This window comes from Fusarium fujikuroi, chromosome FFUJ_chr06, assembly GCF_900079805.1.
Source record: "Fusarium fujikuroi IMI 58289 draft genome, chromosome FFUJ_chr06".
NCBI classification, from domain to species: domain Eukaryota; kingdom Fungi; phylum Ascomycota; class Sordariomycetes; order Hypocreales; family Nectriaceae; genus Fusarium; species Fusarium fujikuroi.
In genome coordinates this window covers 2,946,635-2,963,449 of record NC_036627.1, presented here as the reverse complement: position 1 = coordinate 2,963,449, position 16,815 = coordinate 2,946,635, and the positions used below count along the sequence as shown (strand labels likewise).

The window sequence follows — 16,815 nt, the reverse complement described above, 5'->3', positions numbered from 1 at the left end:
ATGGCGTTGAATCGTAATTCGTCATTGTGTGTGTATGTTCATTCTCAAGGGTCATTCGGGCACCTTGTATGCGTTTGCGCATGTTTGGGGTAGAGTCTGACTGCCGTGTAATTCCCATGTATTAAGTGGATATTGGGCATCATCAGACACGTCGGCACCCATCTTCCGATCCAGGTGGGTGGCTGGTCCGGGTGACTAGAAGTCAGCAAAGTATGGGTCATATTTCTCCGCCATCTCGCGGCCATAAGGTTCGCGAGATCCGTCGTCCTCGGGGTAGACGTCGAAGCATTGTGCATCGCCGGGATATCGTATCGGGGGCTGAATGGGGCCCTTTTGTCGACGGTTGAAAATGTCATCCCAGTTGGTGTCAAGGAAGAAAGGGTGGGATTTCACACGTGCTGCACCGCCGCTTATATTACCAAGGCGCCGAGAACGATCGACGGTGCAGAAGGACCGTATTATATCCTTAGCTTCTTCTGATAAGGGGGGGTCTTGGGGAAAGACAACCGGCTTTTCTAAGATCCTGCGGGAAAATAGTCAGCTTGCCATTCTTAGACATCTGTCGAACAGTTACTCACTGCTTGTAGATCTCGATGGGGTTCTGGTGCCAGAAAGGAGGATACCCCGTCAAGAACTCATATATTAGAATGCCCAGTGCCCACCAGTCAACTGCGCCTGTGTGACCTTTGTTCTGGATGACTTCGGGGGCGAGATACTCAGGTGTCCCGCACAAGGTGTATGTCTCGACGGGGCGGTTATCCTCACGGTAGCCGAGTCGCTTGGCAAAGCCAAAATCGACAAGCTTGATGTGGCCCTCTTGATCCAGAAGTAGGTTTTCAGGTTTAAGATCTCGATAGGCAATACCTCCTTGCTGCTCGTGCAAGTACTCCAAAACCAGAACGATCTCGGCGGCGTAGAAACGTGCGACAGGTTCTTCGAAGCGTCGTAACTTTCTAAGATATGTGAACAACTCTCCCCCTGGAACGTAGTCGAGCAGCATGTAGAGCGAATCTTGGTCGGAAAAGGAGGCAATTAGGTTTGTGATGAAAGGATGACCTGCGACATCAGCGAGAATAGCGCGCTCGTGTCGGACATGATCGACTTGTTTAAGACGGATGACTTCCGGTTTCCGTAGGATCTTGAGGGCGTAGACTTCGGGGTTGAGTTGATGGTCAAGGGGTATATGCGCAGTTGCGGCGGGACGAACGAGGCAGACCCGAGCAAATGTTCCTTTTTCGGGGGGTCAGAAGCGGAAGGCCTATAAGTCTGCAAGACATGGACATACCTGTCCCTAGTGTGCGAACTCGTCTGAAGTCGCGAAGATTGAATTTTCGAGTTTGTGGTAATGGACTTGGCGTGGGAGTTGTTGGTCCACTCGGAGCATCTTGGGCATGTGGGTGAGAGCTTGCGGAATGTGAGGGCGCAGGGATTCCCGATGACGATGGTAGGCCACCAGCATGTGAGGGCGCAACGGTCGCAGCCATGACTTGATCGTCCTGAAGTCTTGTGATAGGATCACGGCAACCGAGAGGTGAAGAGATTGGCGAGGGGGAGGGAAGTCAATGGGAATTGATTATTGACTAGGGTTGAGGCGCGAGCCCATAACAACCCGGGACCAACACTGCCAGAAATCCGGACGATATGGCGAGTAAATTGGAGACAATTCGAAAAGCGACGGGGTATCTAGCATACGCTGAGTTGTTTGCCGTTGTCGCCTGTGGTTGTGCTTTTGTCACGCGGTCAGTTGGGGGGTTCTAGAGCAAGTCTGGCTCGGTTCTCCTGACGATGCGGAGACGATGAATAACGGAGTGATGCGGCGTCCTCAGGCCCAGCCCGTTATTCCAAGTGGCAACCTCAAGGACAGAGATTCAGATTGAGAGCTAAGCTTCGAGCAAGAGGTGGGCTAAGACTGTTGACAGCAGGTTAAGAACCAAAAGTGAGGCTGAGGAAAAGGTGAGACTCTGAGGCTGATGGGAAAAGAAACGGCGAAAAGGCGGCGCAAGGTGGGCGATGCACGAGCGATAGTGATGAAGATGGAGGCAGAATAAGAAGCTAAAAAAATGAACGACCTTGACGTGATGTTTATGTGCCTTGCCTAGTCTATGAGCTAGACTACTATAGTAAACAGCCAATGCAGCGTGAGTGCCTATTCAGGATAAGACGAGGGCGTCCCCATGAAACGGTGAGTGAACGAGCGCCATCAGATTGGATGTCATGGATATGCTCGGCTGGGGGCCGAAGAAGGACCAACAACATGGCACGAGTATCTGAAAGAAGGCCGTCGCATGTGGTGAATAAAAGAGGCCATGCATGCAGACTTCCATGACGGATATTACATTGGTATTTCTTCCTGAATTGGTGATCTTTTACCTGTTTCCAAGGCGCCATCTCCAAGAAGCAAAACTCCAGTTGCACTTGAAAATACATTGCCATTTGTCTGGGCTTCAGCCTCCTATCAACTGCGATCTATTGTAGATACAGCGGAGCACTTAAAGTGGACTCGGCGGCGGGGGTCCAGAATCTATTATGACGCAAAATGTGGGTGACGGGGAACTTGAGAGGTCACCGAGAGATACCCTTTTGGCGATCGACAAGTTGTCAGTGGGTGGTGGTGTCGAGCTTACCTATGGCTTCTGCTATTTGACGTATGAAAGGAGGGTTTACATATGTGTTGCATAATCAGAGTCTCAACTCGTTCCCCTTATCTCTTACAGTCACAACCTCACTCTGAAATGCTGGCATGATGCAGGATCAAAGCTAGGGATTGTGACCCAGACCCTTCGATTATCTCCAACCAACAACTAACCACCTGTTCCATGTTGGCCGAATACATACATACAATTGACGCAAAAACCTAGATGGAAATCCACTTGCGTCATCTGCCGCCGGCCCTTGCTCCTAATCTGCCGGGTCCTATAATGAGATCCTTGAAACTGGAATGTCACTTGAAGACATCCCCACGCTTTCAATCTCTCCACCCCATTCCATGCAGCCCATGTACCTATGTAAGTCAGATCTCAGGCGCGGGAGATAACGGGCTGCTCTGGGTGTGTCGGCAGTATCGCCAAGCACTTATATACGTACCACTATGCAGCATTGGGCCTTTGAGCAGGATGTGCAGAGATAGCGCTTAATCCAGTGCTAGGCGGCAGTTGGATGTCTTTGCGTGTTACCGGTAGCCCAAGTCGGCAACGAAACTACCAAAGCCGGTTGCGAAACCCGTTTTCTGCCAGATGACACTACATCGAGCCATGGTTTATTTAAGCTTTCGGGCCTGGTGATGGCCTCAATCATACTAGACCTAGCTTCGCACAACTCTGAAGGTTTGTCCTTTGCCCTTCTGGTCACTAGTGGCACAGCTTGTGTCGAAGACGTTCACATTTGGCAGTTTGTAGCTAGCCGACTAGCGCTGTGAAGAGAAAACTGTCCAAGGCTGAGAACCTGGGTTGTCATTCATGTTTGACGGTGCGATCTACCTATGGGACTTTCTCTACATTCGTTATCACTTGTCTGCGATTCAGCTGTAGCCAACTAAGTTTGTTGAAGAACCCTTACCATATCCTATTACAGAGCATATATTTCTTTGATGATCCTAAGACCTAGTGATGACTTCGCACTTCACAATATATTCTGGCTTAGATTATTACTTACAAGGCAACCTAAGTTGAGTCAAGCATTGGTTCTGAATTCTTTTACTACGGATGATAATCTACCAATAGATGCCAATATACATAGTATTATGCCTGGGTATTACAGTACATGCAATACTTTCTATGGCTACATTGTTCAGAATATCGTTTGTCTGGAAACTGTCTCTACAACTATTGTTCATTTTCACTGCACATAGTGTCTTGGTTGTGTTTACATATTGCTATTCGCCGTTTCATCTCTAAGAGGGCGATCAAAGAAATAAGCCATGCCAACTCTGTGGTGTTTGTGTTCACGAACATAAGGTAAGATTAGAGCCCTTTGTTGTCTGTTCTCTGCATCTTCTAGAGTCCATGGTTAACTATTTAACTAACCAAACTCGCCCTCGGGCTATCTATAGCTACGATATTAGCAGCAAACTTACCGGCCGTAACGATAATTCTGTTTGATAACTCTTCTGTTCCCACTATCCTTCATTCCCTCCCATGCCATCATGCACTTCTTCAAACTTCTGTTTTGCTGTCACTTTAGCAAAACTAGCGCGAGCAATTCTCTACAACCTCGTCGAGTAGAACTTCAGCAAGATGAGAAGCGGCGTTATTCCCCAAGGCACTCTAGTCATGCAGCGTCAGAGTATGGAAATTCTATCGCCTTCTCAGCAGCCATATCCAGTCACAGCGACAGCCTTCCAGTACAAAGAAGCCTTGGGACACTGACAACACTTAACACCGACCAGTCGACTCGAGGTAATGTTGGGCCTAAATATGGCAGAGTTTCTCAGTCCCAACCACCTTGTGTTTAGCTTTGTTGAAGTTATGTAGGTAGAGTATAAGATGGTTTGAATAAATATAAGGTATACAGCTTACTACTAAGGTTAGTACCTAGTTTATATTGAATTCCGACACTATAGGGTAAGTATACATGGTACCCCTTCACATTCTGTCGCTTGAGCCACAGTTTGAGCCACGCTATTCCTTAATGCCTTAGCTATGCTCTAAATGGACAGGAAAGCTCCCTGGGCTACTTAACCCGGGAGCCCTAGGGAGCCCCCTAGTAGCGGCTCTTGGGCGAGGAATGCCCTGAGGTTCCCTGGCCAGTAGCTGATGGCCCAACTCCCATATCTGGAGACTTGACGCAGCTGGACCCCATCCATCTCCACTGACCTCAGGTTTCCTCTCCATAACTTAAGCTGTCTTCATCCGTCGTCCAACCTCGATACTGAAATCCCACCGTCTGTTCTGTACTATCGCATTTTTAGTCTCTTGTACTCGGCCAGTTAATTGCAAACGGCCTCGCTTTCTCACAATCTTTCTGTGTCTCCGACTCCCAGCCTTTATTCTTCCACCTCAGCCGCATACTCCCTGTCAAGCCGCATCCCCCTCGTCATGCGCCGTTGACCGAAATCATGTTCTCAAACTTGACCAACATTGTCCAGAAAGCACAGCAGCTTATTGATCCCACCCAGGGACTCAATCTTTCCAGTTCCGATCGCAATCCTTCCAAGTCGTCCCTATTCCAAAGTCAATTCCGCCTCCCTGCCTCCCAGACACCCCTCTACGAGATCAACGCCGAGCTTACTATTCCACCTTCCAACGCGACACACGGCGATAAGGACCAGGAGAGAGGATGGCATTATGCTGGGAAACTGCATCTATCAGAGCACTTTATGTGCTTCTCAACAACTCCTACTAGCTTTGTCCAATCCGCCAGTACTTCCACGTCAACCGCTTTCACTGGCCAAACACATGGCGGAGGCCCCAGCGGCAACGGCTTCACATTTCCATTATGTGCTATACGAAGAGTTGAGCGCCTGAATAGCCAGAACTTTCAGGTATGATCTATGCTGGTGAGACACTCGTGCGTATTATTTAAACTGACCTCCTCCTGTTCCAGTTCGCACTAGCTCTAACCACTTGGAATGGCCTTCTCGCCGACTCTCCTAAAGACAAGGACTCGAAGGACAAAAAGGACTTAAGAGAGCAACGTATTACAATCCACCTGGCCGGGACCAGGCAGTCCTGCGAGCGTTTTTGCGATGGCCTCAAAAAAGGCCTAAGGGCAGGAGTTAGCAATGTAGCCAAACTACGGCGAGTCGCTGCTGAGTGCTATTCTGAGCATCTCCTCAGAACCGAGGATAGGAAAAATGCCACCCCGCCAGATGCCGGCCTAGGGATGCTCTTCCGATATCCTGGCGACCCAAAAAAGCTAAGGGACAGGGCGAAAATGCGCCTCTGGGCCGAGTATCTACGTGACAATGGTCGAAACTTTACCCTGATCCGCCAGCCAACTTTCCACAAGCTCATTCGCGTTGGTCTGCCAAACCGGCTCAGAGGCGAGATTTGGGAACTCACATCTGGCTCGATTTATCTACGCCTGGAAAATCCAGCACTCTATACCGATACCCTGGCAAAGTTTGAAGGCCAAGAGTCGCTTGCTATCGACGAGATCGAAAAGGACCTCAACCGAAGTCTTCCAGAGTATCCAGGCTTCCAAAGCGAGGATGGAATCAACCGCCTACGTCGGGTATTAACTGCTTACAGTTGGGTCAATACCGAGGTCGGATATTGCCAAGCCATGAATATCGTCGTGGCCGCATTATTGATTTACATGTCTGAAGCCCAGGCTTTCTTTCTTCTCTCAGCACTTTGCGACAGACTCGTTCCCGGGTATTACTCCACGACCATGTATGGAACCCTTCTTGATCAGAAGGTATTCGAGTCTTTGGTGGAAAGGACAATGCCCATACTCTGGGATCATCTTGTCAAAAGCGACGTGCAGTTGTCAGTCGTCTCGCTCCCGTGGTTTCTGTCACTTTATATCAACTCGATGCCCCTTGTCTTTGCCTTCCGTGTTCTGGACGTGTTCTTCGTTGAAGGGCCAAAGGTCCTGTTTCAGGTAGGGTTGGCAATCTTGCGCATCAATGGCGAGGAGTTGCTTGATGCGGCGGATGACGGGGCTTTCATTTCAGTTCTGAAGGCTTACTTTGCCCGCTTGGATGAGTCGGCTCACCCCAAGTCTGAAAATCCAAAGTTGCGTGCCGTGACCCGATTCCAGGAATTGATGGTCGTGGCCTTCAAGGAGTTCGCAGGAATAACTCACAGTAGTATCACCGAGCTGCGTTTGAAGAATAAGGACGCCGTCCTCAATAATATTGAGAACTTTGCTAAGAGGACCGCTATTCGCAATCTGGGTCCCGAAAGCAAATTGTTAAGTACTGATGAGCTTGGTTCACTATATGATCGGTTCTACAATATCCTATACGAACGCCAGCAGAGGGACCATATGATTCAACAAGAGAAATTGCGGCGAGCGAAGTCAAGCAGGATGCGGGCATCTGAGATTTTCGCAACTCACCACGATGAAGTTGAAAAGGGACGTGTTGGATTAGGCCCAAGCACAAGCCTCATGGACTACGATGCATTTCGCGAATTTCTTGCAAGCATGTCAAAATGGGCTATATCGGATTCACCAGGTGCGACAAAGTACAGCAATTATGAGGACCGTCAAAATATGTTTCACAGCGCCAGGCGGCCATCCGAAATAATGTCACCCTGGGGTGGAGGACCGGAGCCTGCTGATCACGAATTTTTGCAACGTTTATTCAAGAGATGGGATGTGGATGACAGCTCTGCCTTGACTCTTCAGAACGTCGTTACAGGTCTAGCGCAGATCAAAGGGAAACGTGACATTATGGGCACTATTACATACTTCTTTGAGTTATATGACGATGATAAGGACGGCAAGGTTGACCGTGAAGGTATCCTGCGGATCTCAGAAGCTTTGTTATTTCTGTCTCGTCGGGGCCTAGAGGGCACATTGAGTCCTGGAACCTCCAGTGCCCTTGAAAGTGATTCAGCAAGCGGGCATGAATCACAAGCTAGCTTACCGCCTGGTATATCGACTAACGAGAGGTTCCTGGGAAGCGTGAGTGCTTTTATAAGACGGTGCTTCGAGTACGCCGATCCAGCTAGCGGGCATAATGACACGGCCGTGGCAAAGCCAGATGATGAAGACTCGAGAGATGCGTTTGCTATAGGTGATGAGGATGAGGATGAGGATGAGGAAGATGAAGAAGACCTTTTGGGCCCCGAATCTCCAACCGGAACCCCGACAAAGGCTAAGAAACCCAGCCTCTCATCAGAGAGTTCTCTCAGCACTACTGACAACTACGATGCGGCCTCACGACGCAGGGTCTCGAAAGCCAAATCTGAGGCAGCAAATGCGGCACTAGATCCTGCGCATCCTCTGCACCTTACATTACCCACCTTCCGCATGGTTGTTCTCGCGGATGAGTTGCTAGAACAATTCTTCGAGTCGTCTTTCCCAGCTTCTTTCCATATCATCGAGGGGCTTCCCAACACAGCATCGTCAGCATCATCTCTTACAACATTCTCCAGTCTTGGGTTTGGAGCTAGACCTCCTATTCCCCCGCCCGTCGGCCCTCCAGGAGCAGGCCGTGGCTTACGCGGCGTGCTCGATAACATCGTCACGGATGGAATGCGTGTCGCCACAGAGGTCAGAAGACGGATGGAGGAGGCCCAAAAGGAACTCGAGAAGAACGCTTTGCCCGGACAGCGACCTGAAGAAGATGAAGAAGATGACGATGATCTCGGAGTTGAAGTCGGCGTGAGAAAGGGACCTTCAGGTAGCAGCACCGACATCGAACGACGATCCGTGAGGAGCTCGGACCGGGATTTATTAGATGGGGCAGATGCAGAGGCCGGCGCATTGAGCAAACCTCAAGAACAGAGTTTACTCGACGTGAGCCCCAAGGATGGAAGGCCTCGTGCTGGTACCGCAACTTCGACGGGGTCGACTGGAGGATCGGCAGTGGTAGAGTTTGAAGGATAGAGCTGTGATATTAGTGCCACGAAATGGCCTTGTAAACAACGAAATGAAATGTATATGGTTCATGTTGTCAGCCATGAACCACTCGTGTAGAGCGTTTCTTTTGAGCAGGTGAATGACTGCAAAACAAACTATTGGGAGTGCGAATTGGCGTAACCTGCACAGGAGATTCAGTGTGGAGTAGTAGAGGGCAAAACTTGAAAGTTTTCCGATGTAGCTTAACGAGAAGTCTTCGATATTTTTATCTACGAGCACGGGTATTCATTCCCGACTACTGGAAACATGAAAAAGAAACTCAACAAGATTCGACTTGTCACTCTTTCACTAGATGTTCCAAGTAACTACGTATCTCCCTAAGTAGAAAATTTGTTCAGCCCCTAGGGTTTCATGTTTGGCATAACCCGTCACTTTTGATACATTGCGGATAGGCGGCGGATAGGAATGAAGGAAGAGTCTAGCAACTGACCAATATATCTAACTTATATAGTATTAAAAGCTGAGTTTGTGATTATAGCTGGTATTAAATGGTGATTTTCGACGAGTGCCAACTTACATCGACAAGAATCAGGGGCCAAGCTCAGCGTAGAAAGGACATTTTATCAGCACTTCAAGGGCCCAAGGAAGCACAAGTGGTTAATCCTTTGTGGATGTGAATCAACAGATTACTGGCATGGCATTGAGTCTTGATGTCAAAATTACTCTTCGACATATAAGGGCCTTGTAACACATGTAATGTCATATGAGAAGGCTCCATCAACTTTCGACCAGAGATATTGATGTCGATCATTTCATTGATATCTGTAAAATACCTAGGCGCGCATGTACTGACTTGGAGTTACCTTACCTGCCGCAGTGCCTACTACCTTGGTGTAAAAGAATGATGCATAAGAAGCTTAGATGGCGCGACGATGCCCCGCTATCCGAGGATGACATCATCAACGTCGATACGCATATAAGGTAATCAACAACCTTGAGTACAGATCCAAGATAAGGTTATTGCAAGTAGTGGCAGGCGAGGAGTCTTGTCTACGACCTAGCTAATTTTGAGAGCATAGGTAGTCCTCTCGAACAACACTTTCAAACTATCAAACTCCGCGGCAACCATCTGGGCCGCTATACAAAGAAGAGGAATCCGATTGATGCGATCACCTCGTTATGGCAGTCATACTCATCGTAGGAGCTACTCGTGGCTTGGGTGCTAGCCTCACCAAGAAGTACGCCGAAAAGAGCGAAAACACCGTCTACGGTACGACCAGATCATCCGAGGGCCCGAAAGACTCACCCTCTGGAGTCAAATGGCTTTCTGATATCGACCTCATACAATCTAACGCTGGCCAGAAGCTGGCCAGTCTGCTAGACCCAGCTCAGCCAATCGACTCGGTGGTGAGTAGCATTTCCAATTGCAGCAATGCGATCAGATTCAATGTTTCACGAGACTGAGGAACAAGGCAAGATCATCACAGCTGGTTACTTTGCTACAGAAGACCTTACCTTGGATAAAGGTCCGAAATGGGAGGAAGAGCAGCGAATGTATACGACCAGCTCTATTGCCCCCGTCTTTATCGTCCATCAGCTCGTCCACAAAGGTCTCTTGCGCAAGGGTTCCAAAGTGGTGCTTGTATCTTCCGAGTCTGGCAGCATCACTCTGCGACATCCAAAGGAAGGGGGTGGCAACTACGCTCATCACGCAAGTAAAGCGGCTCTCAACATGGTTGGTAAGCTGCTTAGCTTGGATCTTAAGGACCAGGGCGTCATTGTCAGCATCGTGCACCCAGGCTTTATGCGAACTGAAATGACAAAAGGCGTAGGGTTTGACAAGTTCTGGGATGATGGTGGAGGTGAGATCTCGCGAGCACTTGCTATATAATATACGTGGTGTTGCGGAAGCTAACAAGAGTTTGATAAACTAGCTGTGACACCAGACAAGGCGGCGGCGAGCCTCATCAGCTGGATTGACAGTCTTGATATTAGCAAAACAGGAGAATACTGGGCACCGCGAGGACCGCGTGAGTAGCTTTCAAAACGATTTGCGCTGTGGCATGCCAATGGAGTGCTGACCAACGATTATCTGCTTGATTAGGGGATATTGGGACTGCTGAGGTTGTGCTGGGCGAAGACTTAGCTACACCACTGCATCTCCCGTGGTAAAGCGAAACGGCAACGGCTCTCGTATATCAGCATCGTTTTATTTTACCGGCAACGCCTGGGCTGAAACTGTTGTTGCTAGGAGGTTAACCTGGCTAGGAGCCGTCGACAAATGAGTGGATTATAACCGGAAATTACTGCAATTTCACCTATCGGCAACGCGCTTCGAAGCAACCTACCCCGTGCAATTCTTCCTTCTAGACGAGGCGAGTTATCGTCTCTGCCTATTGCGGGTGACGAAATTGAAGAGTGTGGGGTTTGGGGAATCAGGGTCCTCACGTAGCAATGGACTAGCAAAGTCACGATACTGCATCAGGTCTGGCTGCAATAATTAACCTAGCTTGGCAGATCATTAATTATGAACTTATGATCATCATACAGAATCACGAAATTGTGTCTGGTGCTTTGTCGCGTTACGCAAGTGAGTGGTTCCGTCTTCTCATATGATTAGGATCGGCCGCAGGTTATTAGGCGCTGTCCCACCACAAAGAATGAGCTGCATGCTTGATTGCGACTACAAAATGTCATCACGATGGATCCTGCTGTCTACGTCGAGGTTCGCATCATTCACCCGTTCGGACGGGAGATTGCTAAATTGCTCAAGATTTGCTTACAACAGCAAACTTACAGTCCATGCATTCTTGATGCTACCCCGAGTACGGAGTATGAGTTGCAGAATAGATAGTCGCTCCATTATATAGCACGTGGTCATGATCCCTAGCCAAGACACCAGCCAAGTCCGGGTAATGTAATTAGAATGCTACTTTTCAGGTTCAATCTGGACCGGGCTCGATCAAGCTTTTGACTGACAAGGTCAAGGAAATGTGGAATGAAAGAACACGAGGCTGGGTTTCTGAGTGTTTGCCCTGTGCTGTGTCTCTTACTTCTCTTGTTGTGAATAGCCGTCTATCTTTGGCGCAGCTGCCCTGCAGGAGGGCTTGGCTGACATGGATATTAACGAGATATTGCCTGACGTCTCAACCGCGCATCTTGCCTGACAATACAAGATCTCAACGGCCGGGTTGTACATGGTAAGACACCCCTGAATTTGACAAAGAAGACGAAAAAGGAGACTGATGGAAAGTAAATTTGAGCCATCATCGATAATCGGGGCTCTTGTTAGCTGTGGAGTTTGGCTTCTTTGGCGTCAGGGGCATGGCGTTTTGCAACTTGTGGAGAAGAGACGGCCCTTTCATTGGCTGGGTGAGGCTTAGTGATTGCCCTGGATGTTTAAGGGGTAGGGTGACCTTGTGTTCGGCCGACACCTCATCCACTAGGAAATGACAGTGCGGCCAGGATACATGCAAGCTTCCCAATACGGAGCAATGCTAGGAATACAATGATGCTGATGCTATCCGTAATGTAGGTATGGGAATTCCTTAGTTTCCAAAGCCATTGTTCGATCGTAGGCATGCACAGTAACCAAGCAAGAGTTAGGGAAATCAAACGGAGTTCTAGGCGTCCTCAGAATACGGCATGGCAGCGGCATGGCTGGTACGAGGCCTATGTGGGCTTGGCCAGCCAGGGCATCCATAAGCCAGGTCGAACAATCTGGGTCCACGTACTCCGTAGTCAACCTTGCTAGTGAAAGCCTCTCCGATGTCTACGATCCAAGTCAGCTGCCGCCACCTTCTCGAATCAGGACCAGACTTTGACCCGGTACTTGAAAGTTTAGGGACATGGGTGGTGATGAAGCTAGAATTTACAAAAGGTATATACACAGTTGTTTAAGACTCAAAGCTCTCGGTCTGCTGATGATGGGGCTAGGTTCTGGCAACTGCAAATACCTACCTATGTAGGAGGCGTTGCAGTTACCGGGTGCCGTTGAAATAAGGCTGTTGCAAAGTCTCAAACTGGACGATGCAAGACTGGACAGGGAAATGTTAAATCACAGCCACAGGCACAAATGTCCGTAGCTCAAGCCAGACCTCTAACCTTACCTGACCTGCCAGCCTGCACAAACAAGTTACAACTGATTCTCTCCCCGTCTTGACCACGTTCACCGACTTGCTTCAGTGGCCTAGACGTACATACTGTAGAGTTGTCTTATACCCTAGGCCTGGGATTTCCCCATTCGTTCTGGTCCGTACTTACCCGGTCGAGCTTCTCAGAAGGCTCCTCAAGCCTCCATCTTTCTCCCTCTCCATTGAATGTTTTTGATCTTCTTCCACCCTCAATTCCACACAACGTTCACTTATCTGGCATGTGGTTCTAAGTTGCCTCAAGCGCTCCTTTCTTCTTCCTTTCCTCCTTCTCCTCTGTCACCCATTCACCGACACGGCCAACACAACTCAGGTAGAGATTGGCAACCCATTCCTTTCATCATAGCACCACTGTTATACAGCATCGAGAACCTCACGAACCCTGGCAACGTAACAGACTCTTCAACAAAACCGAATTAAAGCAGCATATTGCTCACGCAGTATCCATTGTCCACCTTCTATCCTTCACACGCTTCTGTTCGCTGCTGAGCCTTTCCGAAGCTCGACCCCGGGAACCACTGATCTCAATCTCAAGGCCAATTCACGTTTGGATTCCACCAGCCCACAGAGCGACCTTTTTCACCCACAATAGCCCGTCTTCGCTCTGCTGCCACCATCGATCACAGCTCAGCAAATACAGCTACTTTGTCTCCCTAATTGCAGGCACCTGAATATCCTGTTTACAGGACTAGAAGCCAACGACACTGCCTGAAAAGCGATCCCTTCTGGACCCTGATTTTATCTTCTTGTTGTCCTCCACCCCTGTCTGGCAACATCGTGTACCAGTACGACCCAGTGGTCAACGACCCCTGCCAGTCCCGCCTTTGAAGGCCCCTGCCCAAGCTCGACAGCCGTGAGCATTGACCTGCCCCGCTAACAGGCCTATCGACGAGTCGCCAAACTCGACCCCGAGTGGTTCAGCCAAGCACCTGAAAATTGAACACCCTTCATCAGCATTTTGTTGATTTCAGGCACTTAGCTTTGCAAAATACGTTCGGCAAGGACCCATTCCATCCTTTGCACTGGAGACTACCATATCAACTAGCCTCCCGGCCTCAGACAATCGATCCCTCTTGAACCTGACAATTCATCAAGAACTTCAACACAGGGGCATCTGCCGCTAAGACGATCGCACTACTTTCTCAGGCCAGCCAGCCCCTTTCCGAGCCCTTGGCCCTTGGGCACCACGAAGGCCATTTCACCCCAGAGCTATTGACCCACCAGGTGCCTGAACAAAGTTGAAAGTTGAACGGCAGAACGGGGATTCGAATCGCGTTTGAGTGGCGTACCGTACTCTTATTGACTTGGTATGACGCTGGGTCTGAGCTCCCAGGACAGAGGAATTTAATCCATCCCGACCTACGTATTTTACCACGGCCAGTTCTTTGACTTTCACCTCTTGGCGAAGTTGCCTTCGTCCTTGTTTGCGCAAGCTCGGGCTCTATTCCTATCTTTTATACGACACACGTAACGCATTGTTTTACCTGGCGTTGCAACGGCTGCCGTTTCCTCTGTTACTCTATATCGATTGGCTCCGCATTCTCTCCTGGATCTTCAAATCAGAAACACAAGCCCAAGCTTGACCCCTTTGCAATCATGTCTACTGCTCAGTCTTTTCAGTCCGGTAAGCGCCCGCCCCTTGATTTCGCTTTAATGTGATCTGCGACAAACCACCCCATTCCCAAAGCTTCCCCTTCTGTTTTCACCGGGATTCGCGTCCGACAGCTGCCAAAGCTCGGCGCTTGGAATCTTGTAAACAAAGGAGACTAGATCAACTGTAATGTTGAATGGATCGCAAGTCAACTTGGCGCAACAATTCACCTGAAGCTTGCTGGTCGGTCCACTTGGCTGGCATCCATCTTGTGTCATGCTGAGGAGATTGTTTGTTTCATCTTGGTCCATCTGTCGTCGTCATTGTATGCATGCGCCCGTTTATCTGGCACCCAGCTGATAGGTTTTCTTGGAAACAGGCCACACCAGTTCTGGCCAATCTCCTGGTCTCACACTCAACTTATCTTCTAATAACCCCTTCCGCAACCGCGCACCATCTCCAGCCAGTGCCGACCTTCTTTTCCCCAGCAAACCCGCCTCTCCCTTTGACGACCCTCCAGCACGACCTTTATCTCGAAATCCATTTCTCGATCAGCCACCGGTTGATTTATTGTCACAGCCTCTTAGGTCACCTGGTGCGATGTCGTCTCACTCAGACTCTAAGTCTCTTTCAGCCGAGGAAATTTTTGTATGTACTTGAGTCAATATCTTTCTCCCACTACCTCAAACATGCAGGGAATGATTAATTCTCGGTGGTGTCAACGATGATTCCTTGCACTGATACTAACCTGCCATTAAACAGAACTCCATGACTCTCGATGATGCTTCTAATGACCGAGCAAGACAGGCCACTCGCCGACCGATGAACGGACCGCCTCCAAGACGCGGCGGCGAAAACCCGCCCCCTGAGAGTGGCAGCCACCGCCCTTCGCGTTCTCAGGAAGAAGCTCTTCGTGCTCGAAGGATGCAAGGCTCCGGACCCCGACCGCAACAGAGCTCACCGCAACGACGTGCCCCACCACGACGTCCTCGACGAAATTCTGAGTCCTCTTTGGTCGATTTTGATGCGCGTCCAATTACAGAAGAGGAGAAAAGAATGATCGAGGCGGCTCGGCGACGCGAATACGAACGACAGCGTCGCGGAGAGGGCAAGGAGCGCGGCGATAGAAGCGACCGTGACCGCGATCGTCGGGAGCGGGGAGATAGGGAGAAGACCAGTCGCCCCAGCAGAAAGATGGACATTATTGATCAACTTGATGCCACAAGCATTTACGGAACTGGCCGTACGTTCATCTCCTCCCTGACCCTAGAATTCATTGTTGCTGACACAGTACAGTGTTCCATCATGATGGACCCTTCGACGCCTTGAACCCCCACCGAAATCGCCAAAACGCGAGACGTGCGCCAATGCAGGCCTTTCCCAAAGATTCGCTAAACAACTCTCTTGGAGGCGCTGGGCCGCTTAATGCTCGAGCTGACCATTCAGTTCTCATGGGAAATGCCACAGATGAGGCGTTCAGAGATTTTTCTGCACCTTCAAAAGCTCGTAGCAAGGAACCCGCCATTTTTGATGCCTCAGGTCGAGACCAAATTGTCCATGGAGATGAGTCTGTTGGCCTGGGCACCTCAACTTTCTTGGAAGGGACACCCGCTGCGCGAAGTGCTATTCAGCGTCACCAGGCTGAACAGGCCCAGGAAAACATGGAGAGTGGTCTACAGCGCAAGAAATCCCTTGCACAGCGCATTCGCCACATTAACAAGGGTCCCCGCGATTATAGTCAGTCAGGGCGCCCCAATGGCGAATATTCCAGAATCACCCCAGATGCCTATCCGACAGCAGCCAGCACCAGTTCAGACAACAATCCCTTCTTTGCAGAATTCGGTAAAGGCGAGGAAGGCTTCAGTGCAAGGCCGCGAGATGGCTCAATGACATCCAACAGCCCTCCTGGAGCGAGACGCCCTTCTGCCGGAGCTGTCCTTGAACGACGGGCGACAACTGATGCCGCTACAACTTTGGATGATGCCCCACCAAAGCCCACCGGGCTTATGGGACGAATGAAGAGCCTTAAGGGGCGGAAGCCTCGGCCAGAGATACCCAGCAACGGGCCCGGTGTACCCGGAACGGCCGTTTAGTGGAGGACAGGTGCCGGGCGACTCCTTGACTCAAGTCGAAGTCCAAAGCGATGGCAGTCAAGGCAGGACAGCCTTGCGGAGAATATGAATGAGCACGCGAATGAAGGTTGGTGGGCTAATAGTCTGCCAACACGAGATCAAGAAAATGCGGCGCCGAGAGAGGCAGAGAAGTGTGCCGCGTACGCCTCAAGCACGGTACAAGAATCTGAACCATTGCTTTACGAAACTGCAGAGGTTCAAGCAAAGAGACTTGGCCAGGTACACAATTATTCAGGAAAACGGTATACAAATGCGACGAGATAAGGTCTATTTGGTCTCTCCAGATACCGATGAAGTTTCTATTTATTATCTTCTTTTTGTTGAGTTTGGGATGGGGCGGGCAGCATGGGTTATAGGAAACCAAGCCCAAAGGTCGAGTCGTTTGCTTTGTTTTGGAGATTTATTACCAGGCAGGTCTGACTTAGCAGGAACCTCAAGAGCTTGAGTCATCTCCAAGTCGTCACGATGC

At 49.7% G+C, this 16,815-nt stretch overlaps 4 protein-coding genes; 3 read left to right on the top strand and 1 right to left on the bottom strand.

The window, feature by feature from the left end:
- Positions 1-195: 195 nt before the first annotated feature.
- FFUJ_06244 (related to cAMP-dependent protein kinase catalytic subunit) lies at positions 196-1,484 on the bottom strand (the record flags this gene model as incomplete). XM_023579547.1 has 3 exons in its annotated part: positions 196-523; positions 579-1,230; positions 1,286-1,484. The coding sequence occupies 3 exons, from the start codon at positions 1,482-1,484 to the stop codon at positions 196-198; spliced, it is 1,179 nt and encodes a 392-aa protein (XP_023432365.1).
- Positions 1,485-5,053: 3,569 nt separating this feature from the next.
- FFUJ_06243 (related to Mac1p interacting protein (MIC1 protein)) lies at positions 5,054-8,499 on the top strand (the record flags this gene model as incomplete). XM_023579546.1 has 2 exons in its annotated part: positions 5,054-5,479; positions 5,542-8,499. The coding sequence occupies 2 exons, from the start codon at positions 5,054-5,056 to the stop codon at positions 8,497-8,499; spliced, it is 3,384 nt and encodes a 1,127-aa protein (XP_023432364.1).
- A 1,152-nt stretch (positions 8,500-9,651) lies between these two features.
- Positions 9,652-10,644, top strand: FFUJ_06242 (probable oxidoreductase, short chain dehydrogenase/reductase family superfamily; the record flags this gene model as incomplete). XM_023579545.1 has 4 exons in its annotated part: positions 9,652-9,879; positions 9,950-10,334; positions 10,407-10,502; positions 10,577-10,644. 4 exons carry the CDS (start codon positions 9,652-9,654, stop codon positions 10,642-10,644), a joined length of 777 nt encoding a protein of 258 aa, XP_023432363.1.
- A 3,575-nt stretch (positions 10,645-14,219) lies between these two features.
- FFUJ_06241 (uncharacterized protein) lies at positions 14,220-16,307 on the top strand (the record flags this gene model as incomplete). XM_023579544.1 has 4 exons in its annotated part: positions 14,220-14,247; positions 14,594-14,862; positions 14,977-15,457; positions 15,511-16,307. The coding sequence occupies 4 exons, from the start codon at positions 14,220-14,222 to the stop codon at positions 16,305-16,307; spliced, it is 1,575 nt and encodes a 524-aa protein (XP_023432362.1).
- Positions 16,308-16,815: the final 508 nt, after the last annotated feature.